This window comes from Coloeus monedula, assembly GCF_965178545.1.
Source record: "Coloeus monedula genome assembly, chromosome: 1".
Lineage (NCBI taxonomy): Eukaryota > Metazoa > Chordata > Aves > Passeriformes > Corvidae > Coloeus > Coloeus monedula.
The window spans coordinates 85,892,768-85,915,300 of NC_138781.1; the positions used below are offsets into that span (position 1 = coordinate 85,892,768).

General features: G+C 40.0%; 1 protein-coding gene across 5 annotated transcripts; it reads left to right on the forward strand.

Moving 5' to 3' along the window:
• The first annotated feature begins 13,662 nt into the window (after window positions 1-13,662).
• LOC309573549 (carboxymethylenebutenolidase homolog) lies at window positions 13,663-21,536 on the forward strand. 5 transcript variants are annotated; one of them, XM_082282597.1, is made up of 8 exons: window positions 13,663-13,813; window positions 15,709-15,790; window positions 15,891-15,987; window positions 16,315-16,537; window positions 17,328-17,435; window positions 18,347-18,489; window positions 19,615-19,706; window positions 20,705-21,536. In XM_082282597.1, the coding sequence occupies exons 4-8, from the start codon at window positions 16,323-16,325 to the stop codon at window positions 20,882-20,884; spliced, it is 738 nt and encodes a 245-aa protein (XP_082138723.1). In that variant the 5' UTR covers window positions 13,663-13,813; window positions 15,709-15,790; window positions 15,891-15,987; window positions 16,315-16,322; the 3' UTR covers window positions 20,885-21,536. The 5 variants fall into 5 exon arrangements, with proteins under 5 accessions (XP_082138723.1, XP_082138726.1, XP_082138724.1 ...); XM_082282600.1 differs by lacking the exon at window positions 15,891-15,987; XM_082282598.1 differs by lacking the exon at window positions 15,709-15,790.
• The last annotated feature ends 997 nt before the right edge of the window (window positions 21,537-22,533 follow it).

Here is a 22,533-nt window from a genome sequence, read left to right on the forward strand (position 1 = left end):
AGTTGGGGTTGTTCAGCCTGGAGTTCAGTGGGAGTGGGGCAAGGCTGGGGACTAGGGGTGGCTGGGCAGCGGGGCTGCCTCCATCTTCATGCTCCACAGGTGCAGTGGAGAAGGTTGTGTCAGGAAGGCACAGGGGAAGGTGAGGAGGCAGTAGGCATCAGGGGAACCATGGAGCTCTGAGATGTTTCACAACTTCTCTGGGGCAACCTGCCCAGAGAAGTGATAGGATCTCCCTCTTTGGAGAGTTTCAAAACCCTTCAGGGTGAGTAAAACATTGAGTGGTGGTATAGTAAAACTAGTCATGGTCTCATCCTGGTCCATGGTGGGAGATTGGACAAGGTGAGTTCCAAGGGCACCTTCAACCTCCAACCTCCTTTGATCCCCAAAGTCCCCATGCTGACCTGACCTGGTGCTTTTGGCACAAGTCTCTGTTAGCCCATGTCCCCAGGGGGCTGTACCAGGTCACTACATGTATCTTGTGTTGCCAAAAGTCCAGGTCCCAGTCCCACAAACGTTCCCATGTGTGCCAAGGAGAGCTCCAGGCCCTTGGCACCACTCCTGTGCCTACATAACCCCAGAAAAATTCTCCAAGTGTCATGGCTTTGTGAAGATGGCGCTATACATGATGTCATCTTTGTAGGAGACAACGGACAAGTGTGATGAAGCTCTTGGAAATAGGAATTTGAGGGAGCTTTGAAAGCAGTGTCTGCCGTAGCTCGTCCTGAAGTGAAAAATGCCGGTTGTGTTATTGGTGTTAAAACCTGTTTGAAGTGGGCTAGAAACATGCACTGCATGTGCAACAGCTTTTTCCTGTCTGTTTTCCCAAGTACTATGCATCTTCTTGAAAATAAGCATTCAGTGGGGAGCCTCTTTAGGTGGCGCTTGTCCCTATGATCCAGGTGTTTTAGGTGTGGGATAGAGTGTGTGGGATGCAGCTGCACGTTGTGTAAACAGATTTTATAGGAGAGATGTGAAAGCCTGCTTGTACTCTTCTCCAAAGGCACCGAGATATTGGTCATCAGGGCTGGCACAAGGTGTCTCCAGCCATTCTGGGCATCCAGGTTCTCCTGCTGCTCACAGCATGTGGCCACATGTGCCATGGCCTCTGGGGTGCCTGAGAAATTGTTTCTTGGGTTGGTTAGTTGACCTCACCGGTGGTGGATGGCCTGACCTCATCTCTGCTCACCCTTCTCTGCTCTCATTCTCCCTCTTCAGTGAGCAGGTAAGGAATTTGCAAGCAGTACGTAGAAGTCCCCTTCAGGTCTTTCTTTAAAAGCTACGTTGGGGCAGGATGCCTCATACCTACAGAAACAGGAGGATGGTTTGCCTTGAGAGAAGGAAATGAGGCGGTTTTTAGCACTTCTCAGCCCAGAGGTAACTATAGTTTGGGTGAGATCTGGTGCAGTTGGTTATCACAGCTTGTTTTCAGCACTGCATAAACAGCACCGTGGTAAACAGCTTCACAGCCAGACCATACTTGCTCCAGTAAATGTCCACAAGATGGGGCCCCTTTCCTTGACTGCCATGAAGAAGACTTTTAGGGAGTTTGGCTCTAATTACAGTAATCAACACTCTGAATGGTCCCTGCCAAATCCTGCAGTAAAAGTACACCAGTGTCAGAGGAAACCTGGCTTCCTAGTAAGTGGGAAGCTGTAGCAAGCAAAGCTGTTCAACATTGTTGTCTCTGTGTGCAGCAAGGCACCAGCCTGCTGGGTTGTGATAAAAGGTGGAATGTCACCTGCTCCTTAGGAGTCTGCAGTTATTCAGAGAAAACACCGGTTGTCATACAGCATCATCACACCCTGCATTTTATTTTGCAGTACTGAATATTTATCAGTTTATCTTCTGTACGTTGCAAAATCAGATTACCTTGGGATATCATTAGAGCTTCATAAGACAGTAAGTTGGAAGAAGCATGATTTGAATTTTAACCCAGGGGTATTCTCTTTATGCTTGCTCATCATGAGTCAGATCTTTTTCCTATATAAGCAAGCATAAATAGAGTTACACTAAGCTGCTTAAAGGAATTTTAACTGTGGCAAACAGTTCTAAAATGCTGAGCTAATCTCCTTGCAATTCTCTGTTAAACTTGATTGGCCAAATAATGAAAAATCACTTTAAAATTCATCACCAAAATAAAGCTCAAATGAGAGGGGCAGCCCAAATATTTATCACTGCAAAAGTAGTATTCAAAGAATAGCAGCTAGTGAAACTGAATTTCTGCCATCCAAGCAACACCACTGCTCACTAGAGGTAGCAGAAACCTCTACTTCAGAATGGAGTATTGTGGAGACAGATATGTGTCTGGCACTCCTATGCAGCACGAGAAAATGGGGAGTAGCCACCTTGATGACATGTCGTAGAAGGAGCTGGTCAAGGACAAATGAGCAGTGGGAAGAATAAATAGATGGATGAAGGAAAAGGCAGAGAAGCATTTCAAACTAGAGCTATTTGGAGTCTTGTTACCTATTTCTGTGTTGATGCTGTAACACCAGGCTCACCACTATGGGTGAAAGAACAACAGAGATGCTGTTGTGCTGTGGCTGCAATATTAGGAGTTCACAGATCAGACTCTGCCCAAACTGAGTCTTACCCAAATTGTTTTGTTATTTAGTTTTATTTTCTTGGGGGGGCGGTTGTGTGAGAAAACAAATCTTGAAACTCTTTTTAATACCATTTGCTACATTACAATTGTAGCAGAGAAGTTGAAGAAAGATTATTGGAAGTGTTATTAAAGGTCTTATTTGACATCTATTTGAATTAGTTAGAAAATCTAGAATGGGATAAATGGCTAAGACATATTCCTAACAAAAAACAGTCAAGCATCGAAGAGCACATTTGATTTTTATTGGCAGCATGCTGCATTTCACTTCAGTAAGGGGGCCAGCCAGACCAAGGAATATTGTTCCAGTACATGCATTTACATGGGAATAAGTGAACAGTTCCATTTTGATTAGTTAAGAGTGACAGCAGAGCAAGATTAAACAGCTTCTCAGACTTGGGTAGAATAAATGCTCTGTGTGTATGACTACCTAATGCCTGTGAAGGGCAAGAGTAGGAAGCACCAAATGTTTAATTTTTGGTTTAAAAAGATGCTACAGTGGCCTGTCGCCTGTTGAAAGGAACAAGAAACTAAACTGAGCTTGAGGGTTTCTTCTAAAAAGACCTCTTAGGTCTTGAACTGTTTAGAAACCTTTCTTCACTTGAGGAGAAATGGAGTAATTTCCAGTTTGTCTTCTAAAATACATACCTCTGGAGAAGTTACGTATCTGGGATGTATGAGGATGTGTTGTATGCACAGCACTGGTGTATGTCTCTATTCTTCTGACCACCCTTGGTTCAGATTGCACAATTTATAACTTTGCAAAGAAACCTTCTGCTGATTTACCTTCTTCAAGCTGATTTCTTAGAACTTTTAGAGATGCTGGTTAATGATGGGTTCCCTGGGAAAGGATTATACATGGCAGGAGATATAAGAGACCAGCAAGGTGTAGGTAGGCAGCAGCAGCTTTGGATTCCCTAAAGAGGAAGGGAAAAGGGACATACAGCATGAAAGGTTGAAGGGAACAGTAGTCAGAAAATCAGCATGCTGACAGTGGGGTCCCACAGGAGTAACAACAAGAGGTTACCCAGTGCCAGCCTGTGAGGAGGAACTGTAAGACCACATGAGAAGAGTGGTTATGAAGGACAGTGTGTGGGGACATCACATGGAAATGTAGTTATCACATGCTGAATTGCTTCAGGCACAGAGCTAGGAGTGGTAGACTGACATAAACCCTTCCTTGGCCTTAACACACTTGTGGGTTATGCTGACTGACCTGAAATTCATGAATATTTATGGAATAAACATGTCAGCAGCCTATTTACAATAAACACCTGGAATTTCCCTTCCAACCTTACAGTACCAAGTGGGTATTATTAGGTGTCTGGAAGGGGTTGGGGAGGACTGCATGAAGATTGACTCATCATATTTGTTATTGCAGATAACAACTGGTTTTCATTTCTGCTTTCCTGCAGATTCCTAGATGGCTGATGAATGAGGTCCTGCCCATGTGATACTGGAAGCAGGTTTGACTATGAGGGTTGTGGGGCAGGAAGTACAAGTTGGGCACATCAAGGTATATGTTTGCAAACCACCTGCCAGCACAGGCAAAGAAGCGATTGTGATTCATGATATATTTGGATGGCAACACCCAAACACCAGATACATGGCTGATAATGCTAACAACTAATGGATACATGTAAGAAATCTTCTATTATCCAAGAAAGCCCACTCTTTATGATTTCTACCCTCACGTTAGAACTATTATTCTCATACATGAGAGGAAACTATTACCAGGGCAGTTTGAGTGACATATTTCCATAGTATAAAACCAAAAAGGAACATTGCTGTGGAACGTGGCAGAGTACGGCATGCTTCCTTCATTCTTTGCTGTTTACAGAAGAAGTGCCTGCACATATAGAATGCATAGAATAGTGAAAACACAATGCAGTACAAAGTGATTCTCGGCAATGTGAGATGGCTTTTAAAAATAGTGTGCTCTGAAACGCAAGTGTCTATTCTGTTTTTACATGCCTTCTTAAAATAAGCAGTCATTCAATTTGAGTTATATGATGGGATTTTAAAAAACCGCCATCAGAAAGCAGCAGAAATATGAATGAATGTCATATATTTTGAATATGATATTGAATATGCACATTGAATATGTGCATATGAATGATTCATATGCACACATGGGTATTAAATACAATCTTCTTCCCCCCCTGCACACCTTTCACACTTATTTTTGATGTCCAGCAACAGTTAAATTCCAAAAGGAAGCAAAATCTTGCAACAACTGGATATGGTGCAATGTACTCAGTTTGGTTTATACATTACAGACATTCATACAGGGTTCAAACAGGCCTGTAGTTCCAAAAAGCAAACCTCCACATAATCCTGTAGAAGTCTAGATTGGAGACATAGTGCTTTTAATGCCCTGAGCCTATGGAGTGTGAGGGAAGCCAGATGTCAGCAGACAGTTGCCCTGTGGCTGAGGTCTGTCTGTGGAACTTGAAAGGAACTCTGTGTCTCTGGAGAAAAAAATGCTACCTTTGCAAGTATCAGGGTTTTCTGATACACTGGAACAATGCAAGGATCTATTGTCTGTTCCTTGCTACTGTCTTTCCTGAGGACTTGGCATCCCCTATTCTGCTCCATGTTTGGAAGCATGTTTGTCTTGTGACCAAATGCAAATGTTCTCAACATGAGACTGGATGCACACTCTTCATGCTGTGCAGGATGCTGGCAAATCACTGGTGTGACAATGTGCTGCTTTGTTACAGTAAGAATCTGCTCTGTCAAAAGTACCCAGTGTCTGATCAATTGGTATTTTTCCATACTACCTTGCAAATTTTCCTTATGATTCATGCTATGCCATACTTGTTTCTGGGATACCTTCTTTCCCTCCACCTGAACTGTTAAGAATGCAGTGGTCAAGGGAAGAAGGCTTCAGGAGAACTGAGTGTTTTCAGGCAGCAGTGTCTGAATGAAGTTGTATGTGTCTTCAAGATGCTGCTGAACTGGTGCATTTGTGTTTACTGAGAGGAAAATAGATGGATTTTTTCCTACTGTGGCATGGGATGAAGAGCTATAGGAACTCCTTTTCAGAGACCATATTAAGCCTGATGTCTAGTATCACCTTATTAGATCAGTTTGAGTGGGAAAAACAGTTCTTCTGCATGGGTTTGGAAAGGTTCACTTTCAAAGCAATCAGTGTGTTTCTGACAGATTCTTATCCAAAGACTGCACAGTTTTGCCCATTCATTTCCAAATACAGTTATGGTCTGGATGTCATTGTTGGGGTTTTTTTTATCATAGAAATTGTAGAAATGATCAAAAAAGGTGAAGAAAGTAAATGCTTGCAACATACTTCAGTCTGATTCAGGCCAAACTGATCCAGTCATTTCACCATGTTCAATAACATCCATGAGGTGTGTCTGAGGACAGAGAGAGCCAAAGACATTTTAATAAGTGAAAGATGATTGCTGTTTCCTAGGGATCCCATTGCTCCCAACTGGGATGGGCTTGGGAGAACACACAGCAGCACCTGCTGGTGACATAGTGATGGCAGCCTCCAGAATCCCTGCTTGTTTCCTTTCTGCAAGAGGAAACTGTCCTCCACTAGTGAGTGCACCACCACAACTCTGCTGCTGGTCATGCGACGCATTTCAGCCGAGGTCATCCTGAGCCAGGGTTTGCATCCTGTGATGTAGGAACTCTTGAGTACTGAGTGGACTCTTACTGCACTTCCCTTTTTCCAGTCACCAAATGAGTAAAACCCTCCTCCCTTTCTTCACACACAGTTTCCCTTGACTTGTTCTTTGCTGACCTCAGTCCATCAGGTGTCTGTTGTTTTGGTTTTATCTAGCTCATTAGTAAGTCTCACCATGTGCTCTGCAGTAAACAATTATTTTATTATCTTGGTTTACATGAAACCCATCTATGATGAATTTATGTTAAATGCTATATGTTGTATGCAAAATGTAAAATTTTTGTAATCAGGACACAGTTTTATCATATTTTATAAGATCATCTGTTGTTTTACTGTGTATAGTTTCAAATTATGTATTCAAACTCAGGCAAAAACATATAAATAGTATAGATAAAAGTATCAGTATTTTCCAGATTTGTATCACAGAATGTATTTTGTGGTTTAGTCATTGAAATCAACATTTATAGATACATTTAAATCTTTCCTAATGCTCATAGGTATTTCTGTGGAATAGTTAACAATGATATTAAAAAACATTACTTTATCAGGAGAAAAGATATCAAAATTATGTCTGGATAGAAACCTTCCATGCAATGAAGGGCCAAAAAAAATCTCAGTGTGGTGATTAATTAATTTTGATTTTTGTGTCTGTGTGTGCAGAGCCAGCTGCCCAGACTTTTTTCAGAAAGAGAAGTTTAGAAACCTTCTGATGAGTGGTCTGAGTTTGAGGATTGGCTGAAAACTTGAGATGGCAGGAAAATACACAAGTAAAATGTCAAGGAGCTGGATACCACACTGCCTGCTGCTGTCAGATACTGCCTTTTCCCACTTTTTTTTTGGTTTGGTTTGATTTGGTGTTTCTTTTGGTTTTGTTTTGTTTGAGATTGGATGCAGCTGTTTTAGCTACACTAGCAAAAGTAGTCTTTTAAAATGACTTACTAGAAGTGGATGGAATGAATGATTTTGCCTTGAAGAGAATTCAAGGACAACTCTCTTTGTAGTTGCTTGGTGAAGAATTTTTGTCACCCGCTGTTGGTGACATGGGCTGCAAGTTGCTTCCTCTGCCTCAAAAATCCCAGTTTAAAAGTGCTCAGTGACCCAAACCATGAGAAACCATAATTGTGATCTGGTGGTTCACTGAGTGTAACAGACTAATCCTTTAAGGGGTTATAGGGAAAGAAGAAAGGAGTTTTTGATTGTGCCAGAGAACTTTCCCAGCATGGTGTAATTGCCCCCAGGGAGTTGAGGGCTGCATCATCAGGCACAGTGAGGGTCAGCAGCAGCTCCCTAGGGAATATGGTGCTGGGAGCCAGGAGGAGTATCACATCTTCCCCCCCCGTGTGCAACACTGCCTGCACATTTATCAGCAAAGACCTGTCACTAGCAGGCTCTGCTGCCTTAATAACAGAGAGGGAAGCTGCTGGCAAGACAACACTGAGAGGGGTCAGACTAATTACAGGCCAAACTAATTAACTTTCCAGGGAGAGCAAATACCTTGGATTCTTGGGAGTAGCTACATCAGATGTTGCTGAGCTTGGGTATTTGGTGAGAAGGTTATGGGAGACATAACTGAATCTTTTCCAGAGTCTCCTGTCTCTGAGGGGTCAGTTGTTGTGGAAACTTTTTAGCTTGGAATCTGTCCCCTCTCTGCTGAAATGGGAAGGCAGGGTTGGGTGCTGCCTGGCATTTCTTATAGGCACTTCACATATTTCAAGTGTCAGCTCCAGTCAGGAAAGAATTTTTTGGCACTTAATTTGCTTGTTGTGTGTGTTTGTGTGTTGGCAGATAATGTTGTGTTTGCAAGGCTGCAGTGTTGGGGAATTTCACTGGTGTGTCCAAGGGGGTGAGGAGCTGGGGCTGGGAGCAGCCTGCAGGTGATACAAAAGCCTCAACTGCCACCTCGCTCCCACCAATACTTTCTCTTTACTGTCTCTGCATGGTGACACATGCTTCGGGGGTAAACAGGTATCTTCAGAACGCAGCATCTTGGCAAGATGTATTTCAGGCTACACTGAAAATTCTGCAAACATCTATCATGTTTGTTACATTGACTTCCCTGCAACAAATATCCCAGATGACAACGTATGGTTACTGTCAGCATTTTCACTGACTAATAAATAGTATTTTCTAGAGAGGTTTTTACTACTTTTCTATCAACACTTACAAAGCAAAAATTCATCCAGCTTCTCACAGAATGGTAAGCTTTTGTAACTCTTAGGTAGGTGTGTAATCAATATCCATAGTTTTTCAATCCATCCTTTTATGTTTTCTTTGATGTAGTTATGTTACTTTTTTATTGAATCCCATTGAGATTCTTTTTTTTCTTTCTGAGGATATCAGATTAGCAACCCCTAACATTTACCTGAAATAATTAATTATTTAAAGTATGCAAAAGAAAACATAGTAGCAGCATATGCAGGTGACAGTCATATGCATCTCTATATTTTCATATTTTAATACTTGTTTTACTATGGTTGCTTGATTTGCATTTTCTTATATGTTCCAGAGAAGCTGATGCTGTCCTGAAACACCTAAGGGAGAAGTGTGGTGCAAAGAATTTAGGGGTCATTGGTTTTTGAGGGGGTGGTGTTGATGTAGGTCACCTGATGATCACACACTTGGAATTAAAGGCCAGTGTATCTCTCTATGGTAGGTAAATCCAAGAATGTCCTACAGCAGGCACACATGCATAAATGTATTGTGTAAATTAAACACTTGAGGTAGCATTTTTTTTCAAGTGAGGCTATCACCTGATGAGGAGAGGTATTTTCAGCAGAGTTGGAAGGATAGTATGCAAAGAAGATGGTGGAGAGGATATTCGTTCCTAGTTTTGGAACGGGTCAGAGCAGCCATGTCCTTATTTTGGATCTGGACAGACATACATGTTGTCCTTCGGTCACTTTCCCAATTTAGCTTCCTTTTTCCTGTTTACTACTGCTCTGCATACTTCAGAGCCAGAACCTCACCCGGGAGCAGAGAGTGTTATTTTTGTTGTAGCTGCTCTGTAAGGTTAGATTGCAGTTACTTTAAAACCAGATTTCCTTTTGTGCTCTGCTCAAGAAGCTGGGATAGCTGAGCTCCCTTTCCTGATGTTCTCAGAATGTAAATTTTGGACTACTAACTAAAGCATTGGTTTTCCCAGACAGTTTGGAAGAACTCAAGCTTGTACGCACAGAAGACATCTTTGAAGTCTTAATTCAGATATTCAGTCTATATCTTAAGAAACTGATTTAAATAGAGTTTTAATCTAGAAAGGTATTCTTTGAGGAGCCATGATTCCAGTAACTTCAAAAGTAAAGCTAGTATGTATGGCTACATATTATACAGCCATATTCACATTATGAAAATTTCTCACTGCAGAAGCAGAATGCTCTATTTGAGTCTGGATTTCCCCTAAAATGTCAGTTGAAGATTTTGTTTTCATGTTTCCTAGGACTAATCAAAGATTCAGATGATATATCCAATCTCACGAACTCTAAATTTTTCATTTTTACTGAAAATGATGTCTTTATTCCCCTTCATCAAATGTGCTAATAACCTCCATCATCTTTGATTTCTGCATGTTTTAATTTCCATCCTGTGAGTCAAAACTCAGCCTCCTAATAGTGCTTGAAGATCAAAAAATCAAGCAGAAATATGGAACTAGGCATAGAAGGGCTAATGTAACCTAGGCAAAGAATGAAATCTATATATATATTTTTAAGTGTCTTTCTTTTGTGGAAGTATGGTTACTAACCCAAGTAAAAATGTTTTATCAAAATTCCACTGCTGTTTTGGAGTCATCTACTCAGGCACCTATGCTTTGCTGTATGACACTCTTTTCTACTGGTCCTAGGAACCCATAGACCATGTAGGATGTGACAAATTGCATCCATAGGTGTCTGTTAGAGGCTTTTTGTTCAGTTATAGTGTATGTAGCACTGTCATATATTTCACATATAGGAAATACTTTTGTTATGTCCATGTCTTTGCAGATTGTGAGACCTGCTTTTAACAAATTTTCTAGAATCTGACTGCAAGAGCAGGTGTCATGTTTTAACATGCTTTGAAATATTCTCCAGTTCCTTGAGATTCATATTAATGTTTGATGATAAATTAATGTTAATGGTAAATTAATCTGTGTATTATGGCCCTTTTTCATCTATGTTCCACATAAATCACAAGTCCAAAATTTAGGAACACAAATACATTGTTTGGTGAAGCTCATTTAAGAGAGATGAAGCCTTTTTGGGCTTGTAGCCTGGTGGCAGATGTGTATTTAGCAGGTGATGTAATGGAGCACTGTTGGGGTCCCTCCCCCACCGTGTAGCCCTGGCAGAGGGGCCCTGAGGGCACAGGCACGGGGTTTCCCTGCCCCTGCTCAGCCTCGTTCCCATGGGTTGGTTTGTGTTCCCTGCGCGGGCAGAAGGACCCTCGGGTCCCGTGACTGGAACAGTTCCTGGGCAGAGCCCCGGCCATGTGGCTGGAGAAATAAACATCTCTGAAACAGCTATCAAGAATCTGTCTGTCCATATATATTTCCTTTCCACGGGACTCCTGGTTTGATATATGCATGTTGCAGTATCCCCACTGCAACAGAGCACATCTTGTTTCAAACCTTGTGGCTAAGGTTATTCAGAGGGGGTACTACTTTCTCAGATTACCTGTGGCTCTGTGAAACACTATAGATTCCCAAACTGATCAGTCTGATCAGTGTGCAATGCAGTCTGCAGACAGGACATTTTAATGTGAGACTTACAACCATGGCTGCTGCCCGAAGAGGAAATCTTACATTTCAAAAAGCAATCCATGTTTTTTTGCATGGTGTATTTTGTTAGCTCGTGTTTCCATCAATGATATGACAAAATTCTCCACGTTGCATCAGCTCAAGATTGCATCCACCCCAGCACCCAGACTCCCTTTGTGGCCAGCAGTGGCTTTGTAGGGAATATTCCCCCCTTGCTAAACATCTTGGCAACCTTCACTTTAGGGGATTTCTGAGCTAGATGTTGCCACTCCCGCACTGTGTCGAATGGCCACTGGTAGACCAAGAGTCTGTGGATTTGCCAGACCTTTTTGGAACCTGCTTGAACTGCTGATCTCTAGCACACCTTGTGACAGTGACTTCCATGGTTTAATTATGGCTCATAATTAGAGAGGGAGGAAGGCTCATTACCATTAGTTTGAAACCAGCTGCTTCGTATCTTCATCGGGTGCTGGTACTTCTAAAGCTGCAAGAAATCCAAACATGAGTATGTCCCCTTTCACCCTTTCAGTGCTACAGATAAAGACTGTATGTAATTTAAATGGGGTGAAAATGTAATTTAGGGAAATCTTAATTTTACTAATGACAGTGTCTCAAATTAAATATACTGTCAGGGAAATATTTATTGTGGTGTGTCTCATGTAAAGATAGTCAGCAGTACTAATGACCTGTATTTCTGTTAATGGGATTGTAAAGGCTTTCCTCCTTTACATGCTGCTAATGGCCCTCCATCTTTCCCATGTCTTCAGAGAATTCTGACCTGAAACTGCTGATTAACTGTTGATTTCCATGTGACACCACCTATATGTAATATATAAATGCAGCTGTTTCTTGGGTGATACAGCTGTCATAACACGTTTGCCAGGAGAAGAATGCAGAAGTCTGGAAGTGTATTGTGCTTTAATTACCCCAGTGTCAAACCAGGATAACTCCACAGTAATGGTGTTCCATTAATGCTAGAAGGTTAGTTAATGTGGGAGAGGACAATCAAGACGTCTATTTAGAGAATAGCAGTCATTCATAAATTCTGGAATGGCATGTGAACTGCAACACCAACACCGTGACTAAGCAAAAAGGAAAAAACCAAACTGAGATGCAGCATTTTCTTGAAATGAAAGGGTAGATAGCTACCCAACCATATCATCATAGTTATTTTATATATATACACACACATATATAAAAGCATGTATATATGACTAAATCTATATTTAATATATATTATTATAGTTACTACAGGTACAGCCAAATCTTCATGATAAAAATGTAAGTCCCCGAATAAGAGCTGGAAGTGTGAGATCTGAAAGAGGTGTGTGTTTACAGTGTGAAGTGCAGCCAACTGCATGTACGGAGAACATGGATGCATTGCATTAAGTTTTGACTTCTAAGTGAAAAACCAGCACATATTGCCTATCAAGGAACATGAAACAACAGGAAATCAAATTAAAAGCAGTTTAGTTTTCAAAGTTTAACGTTAATATTAAGGTAAAGTGGAATAAATTCTTTACGTATAAAGAATTATTTCCAGGACCACGTGACTGAGAAAGTGGAAATGTGGTTAAACAGCTGTAGTGGAGAGAAGGTTCTGCAAGCATTGATGCCGTTTTTGTTTTCTAGGAATGAAGAAAACTCACAATTTTTCTCTCATTTATTTGACTTCTGTTATCTTAAGCTGGTATGGAGTACCTAAGGTCCTTGAACGCTATACTTCGTAGCACACAAGTGGGAAGAGCCAAAAATGTAACCCAAAAGGGTTGGGTTTTGAGCCTTATGACTTTGCTCTGGAATTCTTGGATAGGCTTTTTTTCATTTGTTTGACTTTAATTTAGGGATTGCCAACAAAGAGCACTAACAAAGTTATTTTGAATATGAGAAAGCAGCTTATATATGAGGACTAAATTGTAAGGCAGAAGTTTGGTAGACTAGTGAGCATTTAGTCTGTGTTTCAGATGTGCATCTGAGGAAATAGGGAATTTTTGATTTCTAATACATTCAGCTTAAGGTCTTTAAGAAAGAGTCCTAATAATCCCATAGAAAGAAAATCAGGAGAATGGGAAGGAAGCAAGGGTCAGCCAGAGACTTTAACTGAAAATGAAAAAAAATGTATAACATACCCTGTGAGATGATAAAAATGTCTGTATTTTAAACACTTATTGTATAGCATGTATGTACAGCAATCTAGAAAGCTATTACTTCCTTACATGCTACTTATTTCCATTCTGAAAGAGAAAATATTTCTCCTGTAGTATATAAGCTTTGCCTTGTATAGAGCTTTGACATGACGTCTCTACTTCAGTACCTCACCCTGCTGATGACTTTAAATAAGTCTTTTAGCCATGGATGAACAGTCTAAGGAACTAATTATGCCAATGTAATGTTTAAAGGTGGTGCTACCCCAGCCTTCAAAAACGAAGAAACACCCTTAAAAAAAAAAAAAAAAAAGTATTTTCTAGCTGGATTGTTCAGCTAAATTAACATTCCGAAACTGAAAGAAAAAGCCCTCCAGGGCTGAATACCATTTGGTGTAAGTTCAGAAGAGGGGCTGGTCCTCAGCTCCAGCAGCTCCTCACAGCAGCACACCCCTCCTACGCTCGCAGTGAAACGAACGGCTTTAAAAAGAGCGGCCTTCGTCACTCCGCCAGGCACAAAGATAAAGGCAGTAGCTTATGTAACTCTCTTTTAAAGGAGCCTGATCCTTGCACTCACCCCCTTCGTTTTGTGAGTTAGTGCTTTGTGTGGGGACCCAATTCAGCCGGAACCATCCACGCTGCGCTCCTGCATCCTGCCCCTACTGTCTCGCACCCTTGCTGGGCTCCAGGTATGTGTAGGTTTATTTGGGATTTTTTTAACTCATGGCTTTTTTTCCCTCAGAAATGTAGAACAAGTGCTTGCGAAGTGTGACTCAGCATGTTCGGGAGACTTTCGTTGTATTTGCAGGCAGAGTGCAAGCTCATTTAAATGCGATTGGGGGTTGCTTTCCTTCCTTTCCTTCTTTTTTTTTTTTTTTTTTTTTTTTTTTTTTTTTTTGAGGTGATGGTTCAGAAACCTTTTATTTCCCCTCCGGAGGTGGGGAAGGCCTCTGAGGAGGAAGACTCAGGAGAGTATATTGAAAGTGATGGTGCCACACAGCAATATCTTTATATTTTTCTGGCTGTAGATACAAGTATCTGAAAATTAGTCATTGTTTAGTCTTCCAGTAAGTTCTCAAGTGCTTCCAGGTAGAAATGGTGGTACACCAAGGCTGTGGGTTTACAGTCCGAAAAAAATAGCTTTGATGAGTGTAAGAGAGGGGGAATCAATTTCCAAGTAATGTTTCAATAGCATCTTAGAAATGGAAAAAGATGCTGTTTGCATGGACTACAGCAGATGCAGAAACACTGAAGTGTCTTGCCTATGCTACAGAGTTTGCAAATCTATATGGCTTATAAACCATACAAGCCAATGCTATCCCTCACAGTCTTGTATCTGGAGCTCTTTTCATCAGTGAATATATCTACATCTTTAAATACCTCATGTTCTATGTGTTGCTTTACATTTTATCAGATAAAATGAAATGTTTGCAAATAAAGTCTGTAAGGATATACTGCTAAGGGCATTGCATTTGTGTTTCTGGAGTTCTGAAATATGTTTCTTTAATATTCAATCCCTGCTTTTGTTATATTCTCTGATTTAGTCTAATCAAAAGGAAATACTTTATGAATGGAAAATTAGTTATGAACTTCTTCCTATTATATATTTGCACTGTATTTTGCCTTATATGTTCATTTATTCATTCATTTTTTTACTGGTGCTTATTTTAAATCAGAAGTCCTGTATGTGAGCCCACACCATGTAGGGAAAAGAGGACGCTTATGGGTGGGTGTGGCTTATTTAAAAAAGAAAAGGTAGAGCACTTGTATAGATGTGTGCCCAGAGATAATACAGCTTTCAAATACGACATAGCTTGTCTTGAACTGATCTGAACTGATCTGCATAAATGAAATCTCCTGGTATCTGCAATCTAGCCCTGGGGATACTGCTTGGGATATTCTGAATTTTAAAATCTGCGAATCCAGAATATATCGGTCTCTGAAATTCTGTCCAATTTTTCTGGCTGCCAAGTTGTTTCTTGGCTTTCCTAAAGCTGTCCCTTTAGTGCCACAAATCTTTAAGTCCTACTTGTCCAGGGACAGTTCAGTTATATGCTTTTTCCTATTTCTCTCTGTATTTTTGACAGAGTCAAGTTTGAAGATCTTTGTTTCTGTGCTAGCAAAGTTTCTTTGGCAGTACACATGATTAATCTGTAGAGAGCTTAGGTAAAACTTTATCTAAATTCTTTCCATGTTCTTGAATCATTTGTAGATATTCTGTGAATATTCGAAGGAGTTATTCAGGTCTGTCCACTGAGTTGGTTAACCTGGGGTTGATGGCAGAAAATCATTAACTTGAGTCCAAGGACCTACATGTGTGTTAGATTCTGCTGGTACTTTTTGACCTTTGTGAATTACTTGTTTATTTTAATTTAAGCAATAGCTTGAGAAAAATTAACCATACCCTACTCCATACCATAACCATACCTACCTTCTTGATTTGGCTCAACTTAAAGATTTTGGTTATGTTCAGTTTTCTTTTTTTCCTGTCTTGGAGTTTTAATGCATTCTTTATTTAATATTAAAGAAATACAATTTTATACTCTTACTTTTGCTGGTACATTTTTCTTGTCACCTTTCTTAGGTATCCTTCTTCAAAAGTCTGCAACATCTGAGGCTACAGCTGTTTAGAAAAAGGATTTATTGACATTGAAAATTACAGTTAGGTAATATTTTAAGTCCCTGGATGAAAATATAATGCTTAATCTATGTGTAATTATATCTTTCTACACAGTAGCTGTTTGTTTTTTTCTTTCAAAATGCTAGGTCTGGTATTAAGCCTTTACTCTCTACCAAAGAAAGCTATGCATTCCTGACAGGAAATACACATGATGAAGAGTGGAAGGACTGGCTTCATCGCTATGTAAATAATTTGTGATGGTTGCCTTGCTGCTTGCTCATAACTTTATTTTTATTGTACTACTTACTGTAGGGCATGGACATCCTATCAGGTACCAGGCCCCTGCTGAAGAGTTTGTAACATAAGAAAATCTAACTGGAGTCTTATTTGTATTCAATAACCCGGTGGGCTTATTGACTAATGCTTCATTTTAGATCAAACAGTAACGAGCATGTCCATCCTATTACTGTAATGATTAAAAAATGCGGTAGTCTGAAGTACTGCCGTCTTTTGAAACTCTTCAATATGGCATACTTTGATATTCATTGCTGAATATGTTTTGTTTTTTAGTATCACACATGGCCAATGAATCGAGGCCCTGCCCATGTGATATTGGAGACAGGTTTGACTATGGAGGCTGTGGGCAGGAGGTACAAGTTGAGCACATCAAGGCCTATGTCTGCAAACCTCCTGCCGGCGCCGACAAAGCAGTGATTGTGATCCACGATATATTTGGATGGCAACTCCCAAACACCAGATACATAGCTGATATGCTAACAACTAATGGATACATGTAAGAAATACTACTGTTTTCAAAGTGTCTTTCTAATAAGAAAGTTTGTTGAACCAACTGTTTCCTTTTTTCATATAAACCATACAAACACAAATAATTCCACAGTCTTTCTTTATCACTTTCTCCAAGGAGTTTTCTGTTAAAACAGTGAAAGAAGTCTAAAATAATTGAGTCACCCTACCATAACGAGTTAGTATATAGACACAAAAGAAGAGAGAGGAAGCAGGAAATTTTCTTATTCTGCATTTTTCATCCTCTATGACCCTGAAACAGCCTGCTTCCTCCCTCCCTCTGTGCAACTTGGCTGTTACGGTAAAAATTTCAAAGAAGCTGAAGATCTTTCTATGAAGGGAAAGTGTACTAGCATGTGCCAAATAGAGAAACAAATCCTCAAATATGTGAAAAGCATACTGAGTATCCTCTTTCCTGTATTACTGGGTTAGTGTCCCTTCTAGCCTAAACATAAGTACTGTGTAAATTGCAGTTTGTTTGGTTTGGTTTTGGATTTCTTTTTTAAGTTTGGTCGGAAACCACCAAGGATTTTCAGTTACAGTTAACTATTTATCAATTTAAGAAATGAATTTTAACAGGGCAAAATGTAACTGGAAATTATACTAAGTCCTCATATTAGATATAGAAAATTATTGAGGGTTGCTGGTATAATGCTTTGATGTGGGTTAAGTACTATGTATTCAGCAAAATGAATTCGTTGTGTAGTACATAGGGTCTTCCCTTTAATCCTTTTTCAGTATTATTTCATGGACATAAAATATTTTCATTTTTCTTGCAGAGCCATCTGCCCAGATTTTTTTGTGGGACAAGAAGCTTGGAAACCTTCTAATGACTGGGCATCTTTTGATGACTGGCTGAAAACACGAGATGCCGGCAAAATAGACAAGTACAACCATTGTTCCTTGACCAGCAAGTGGACATCCTTATTTCATAGGAATTTTTGCCTCAGTAAAGAGGCATTAGATCCTAAATTATTAGTGGGTCAAATAAAGCTGGATGTCCACAAATGGAAATTTCATGCAGCTCATGGGACAAGCTCGTGGTTATATGAGGGGTGCTTTATAGATAAAAGTAGATGTTTGAACAAGAATAAAAGTGCCCAGTGTTTGCCTGTACAGAGAGTAGAAGCAAAATGAATGACTCTAAAGTAAGGAACCAGCAAAAGCTAGAAAATGCAGCTCACTCCTGCCACTTTGATTGCTCAGGGAGGCACAACTTCCATGGATTTTAGGGTGCAAATGCAGTCAGCAAACAAGATTTTGTAAAATGTTTGTCCTCCTTGTGAGATATAGTTTACATATAAGTCACATTTGTGATAACAAGATGCTCTTTACTGGCAGTGTGTCTCAAACTTTATTTGTGTTAGCCTATATGATAACTATTGCTATTTGTGAAATTAATTGGACTGCTGTTCATAAAATCACCTCCTGTCCTAGTAACAATGATCTAGGAAGACTGACTTTCTCCTTTGTCTTCTCCCCTGGAGTTTGTCTTGTATTTTAGAAATGAATAACAGTAAAGTAGTGTTGTGGGTTGACCCCAGCCATCAGCCAATAACTTGGACCACCACTCACTCCCACAAGAGGAACAGGGGAATAAGAGAAACAAAGCAAGAAAACTCATGGGTTGAGATAAAGGCAATTTGATAAGTAAGGGAAAGAAAAACAGGGAGTGATGCAAGACAGTCACTCCATTCCAGAAGCAGACTGATGCCCAGCCAGTCTCTGAGCAGCAGCCACCAAAGAGGCCAGAGAAACAGGGCTAGAGCCTTAATTCACTTTCATTTGCATGTCTCAGAGAAGTTGATGTTGTCCTCAAGTATCTAAAGGACCAATGTGGTGCAAAGAAGATTGGTGTCATTGGCTTTTGCTGGGGTGGAGCAGCAGTGCAACATCTGATGCTGAAAAATCCTCATTTAAAGACTGGAGTGTCCCTCTATGGTAAGCCTGAAAGACCTGCTACGTTCTGAGCAGGATACCAGTGCAGGAAACAATTCTCTAGGACTATTACTGTAACAAAATTCAGTTTGACATCTAGTGGAAGAAGGTGATTTTATTATAAATAATCTGTAAGTGATTTGATTTTTTCACACTTGCATTTTTACACTTAAGTGCACCCAGCAAAATTTTATTTAAAGAGTGGCATGACCAGGATCACATCTGTGATCATAGTGCCAAATGCCATGGCCTCACTGTGGCTGAGGTTCCTCTTGGCTGGCAATGACAAAAGGGCTTCTGGGCACATCTTTTATATCTTTTAGACAGTGGTCCCTCATTACTAATAGGAACAGTTTTAAACTCTCTGTTTTAACCCTTCACACTTTAATTCTTAACATATTTATGCTAACTTTGATATTTTTCTTATAAACCTCTGTACTTCTACAGAACCAGAGCAATTTATATTAGTTAGAGGTGAAAGCAAATTTAAGGTATTTTTCCAGAAAGCTTATTGGGACTGTTTTGCTGCACTGATATGCTGATCAGCTGAGTCAATTCAACAATGTTACTTGCTAATTTTTAAACTTTTTCTGTTGTAATAATCTCAGGAATGAAAAGAGTATCTAGGATGGCAGCTGGTTAGTTTTACTGTAACTTTAATTCAAATATATTGGAGTAGTTAAAATTACAATGTCAATTTGTTATGATATTGTATCAGTATAGATATATGTACACTGAAGTCATAACCATGTAGGTGGAATGATGAGTATTTACAATTATCTTAAAAACAGCCTTCCCAAGCCAGAGGTGAGCAGTTCCTAAGTGTCCATCTTTCACAGAATCCTGTCTCTGACAGTGGTCAGAAGCAGTTGCTCAAAGCAAACCATAAAAACGGGATGAGAGTAACAATTCTTCCCTGATTTTTTCCCACAGAACTGGTCTTTTCCTTTTTAATGGTATCACAAATTTTCCACAACAAAAAGGACTTTCAAGCAAAGTGTGTTAAATCCCATTACAAACTGATCATCACTAGCTGATGAAAATGCCTTGAAGTTTTTGTAGAGTTTGTAGTGTTTTAGCTACTTTAGGTAGCATAACTCATTGCATGTATGTTTTCTTCTGCCTTAGGAGTGATCAGGCGTTTTGCGGACAAACACAGTTTGCTGCATCCTACCTTCTTCATTTTTGGGGAGAAGGATGACATCATCCCATTGGAGCAGGTGAGTTTCCCATCACAGATGCGTCTTTTTAATGCTTTTCATGTTTATTTTGTATCTTGGTATTCAATGAAGAGACAGTAGAAAACTGATTTGCACTTTTCTTTCTCTTTCACTAACTCTTACAGTACTTCTACACAAATGTATGCTGCTTATCCCCAAATGAAAAAGTTTTACCATGACACTAAAAATATTTTCTGCTCCTGTTTGAAAATATGGCTGATTTTCATCAGTTCCTAGGAAAAGAGCAATAATCCAAAGAAAGCCTGACAAGTTTAAGATAGGAGGCTCTCTTTAGTGATACCAATGGTCCATAAAATCAGCAGAAATTCCCCACCTGTACCAATGGAATGACTTGTTGCAGGAAAATTAAAAAGACCCTGTGGCTATCCTTTTCCTTTTTCCACTGTCCTGCAGAGATTCTCCTTTCTATTACTCAGTCAACAGCCTTTCTCTGGAGCCTGAGTGTAGAATGATTGGAGAAAGATGGTTATCTGCCAAGGGGATCAAGAGAAACAGGTTTTTATTGAGTGATGTTGGCTTTAATTTTCCTGGCAAAAATTCCAGTCACTTTGAACTGCTATTTTTGTCTCTGCCCCTCCTCCCCAACCTCAAATTAATTCAAACTCTTGCTCCAGTTATTTTATGTGAGGTGTCTATCAGTAGCAACTCATACAGTGCTCACTACATGCTAACCTTCTCATGATGCTGAGCAGTAGGTTTTTTTACATTTACAGATATTAATATTGTAATCTATATAATTTTTTTCTACATTTTATACAGTCACATACTGATATTTTACTGGGAAAAAAGCCTAGTTAAATAAAGCAAGTGCAGCAACAGAAATGCATTTAGGTATAAAACTAGTAGAAAAGAAAACAGTGGCAAGGATAAATTATGTCTGTCTTTCAGAAAAGTGAAAAATGAGGACAATTTGGGGACTGTAAATGTAGAACTTTTTACCTTTGTGCTCAGCCAACATAGAATGTTCTGTGTTACAGGTCACGTTGCTGGAGCAGAAGCTTAAACAAAACTGTAAAGTTGATTATGAAGTTAAAATTTACCCTGGACAGACACATGGGTTTGTGCATCGGAAAAGAGAAGATATCAATCCTCAAGATAAACCTTATATTGAGGAAGGAAGAAAGGATATGATCAACTGGCTGAATAAATATCTTTAGGTTAAATTAATGTCAACAAACAGAATCAATTGTCGTAGGAAATTAGAAAATAATACAGACTATATTGCTTAAAATGTTCTTACAACCATAAAAATATTTTGTATAACTCTTCTGCAATAACACTACTTATTTGCAATTACCTTCTAAGTAGGGGCTTAGAGATGGCTTTTCAAATGTTGAAAGCTATAAATGTAAAGAAGGTTTTTAACACTGGTCTTGTGTATCTTAAAATGATTAGAATATCATGTGGCATATTTCCTGGCACCTGAAAGTTTAGTTTTTTTATGTCAATGTCAACATGATTAAAAATCATTGAAACTCTGACCACGCTTGAGAAATTCTCTCTTTAAAGCTCTGTTTAGAGTTGTTTAGCTGTGAGACTTTCATCTCCAAGATTTTCAGCTTTTAGGTAAATATAGTTCTGGGTTGGAAGGCTGGGACATTTTCTTGGAAACAGAATATCCTATTCAGAATTTATGAAGTGAGAGCAAGAAAAGGGAAGGAGAAAGACAGTGGAAATCAATGTATGTGAACTGAGGGGAATTCCAAAAGTTTGGGAGCCATGACTGAAGAGACTAGAGAAAATCACATCATTTAACCATCATCTTGATGCAAATCCTTCATCTCTCATGGCTTCAGGCAGTTGCCCTACCTACTGAACCTAATTCAGAGTTGAATCTAAACCAACCTCCAACGTTACCTCCTCACCTCCACAAATCTTTCCTTTATCATCAGGTTTCTCTCTGCTGTGATTTAGTTGTGTACTGTTACTGGTAAGGTACAGCCCATTCCTGGTGAGTGGGAGAACATTACCATGTTTCAGCTCCTTAGAACTCTCCCAGTGCAATTCCCAATACCCATGTGGTGAGGTCTTGCCTGCGTCTGTGATGCTGAGGGAATAGATGTGGCTAAAATATTGTGCTGAACATTGCCCATTTTCCCCTCAGTGAAATAAGTGTGAGCCCAGGGAGCTCTCACAGAATATTGCCTTTCAAGTTGCAGCCCCTCCGTGGTTTCCATTGCCCCACAACGTTTTTCTTTTTGAGTTTGTTGCTGCCAGCCATACCTGACAACTCCCTCACGAAATTACATTCCCTTTGGCTCTTTCCTAGCTGGGGGTGTGTGCCAGGCCAGCCTTAAGGAGTCTGTGGTGGAGCTGTAGCTGCATGTGTGTCTGAACTCCACAGTGTCTCGGCTTTGGAGCCTCCCACCATATGGATCCCACCTCAGGCCCCAAATCCCCATTTCGACCCCCTTCTTCACATCACTCCTTCCCTCCTGCAATACACTGTATACGTCCCATGAGAAATTAGTTTTCTCTGCACCACGCTGAGTTGATATCAAAGAAAATCTCCCATCTTTCAAAAAGATTTCATGCAGACCTCTGAGACAAAAGTTCAAAATCTTCCCTTGCTCCTTGGTTCATGCCCTTGGTCAGTGATTATTGCTGTTCTGTGGTTTCAACACTGCAGATTGTGTTTCCATCTTCTTGCTTAATGATTTCAGGAGAGATGAGCCTTCAGTTCTTAGTGGGTCCAGCCAATCCAGGGAAAGCCTCTTCAGGTCTTCAGGGCATTGCTGCCATGAGTCATGTTGGTAGAAACAGTCCCTCCACACTGGAGATGAGAAGTTCCACAAAGCCCTTGCTG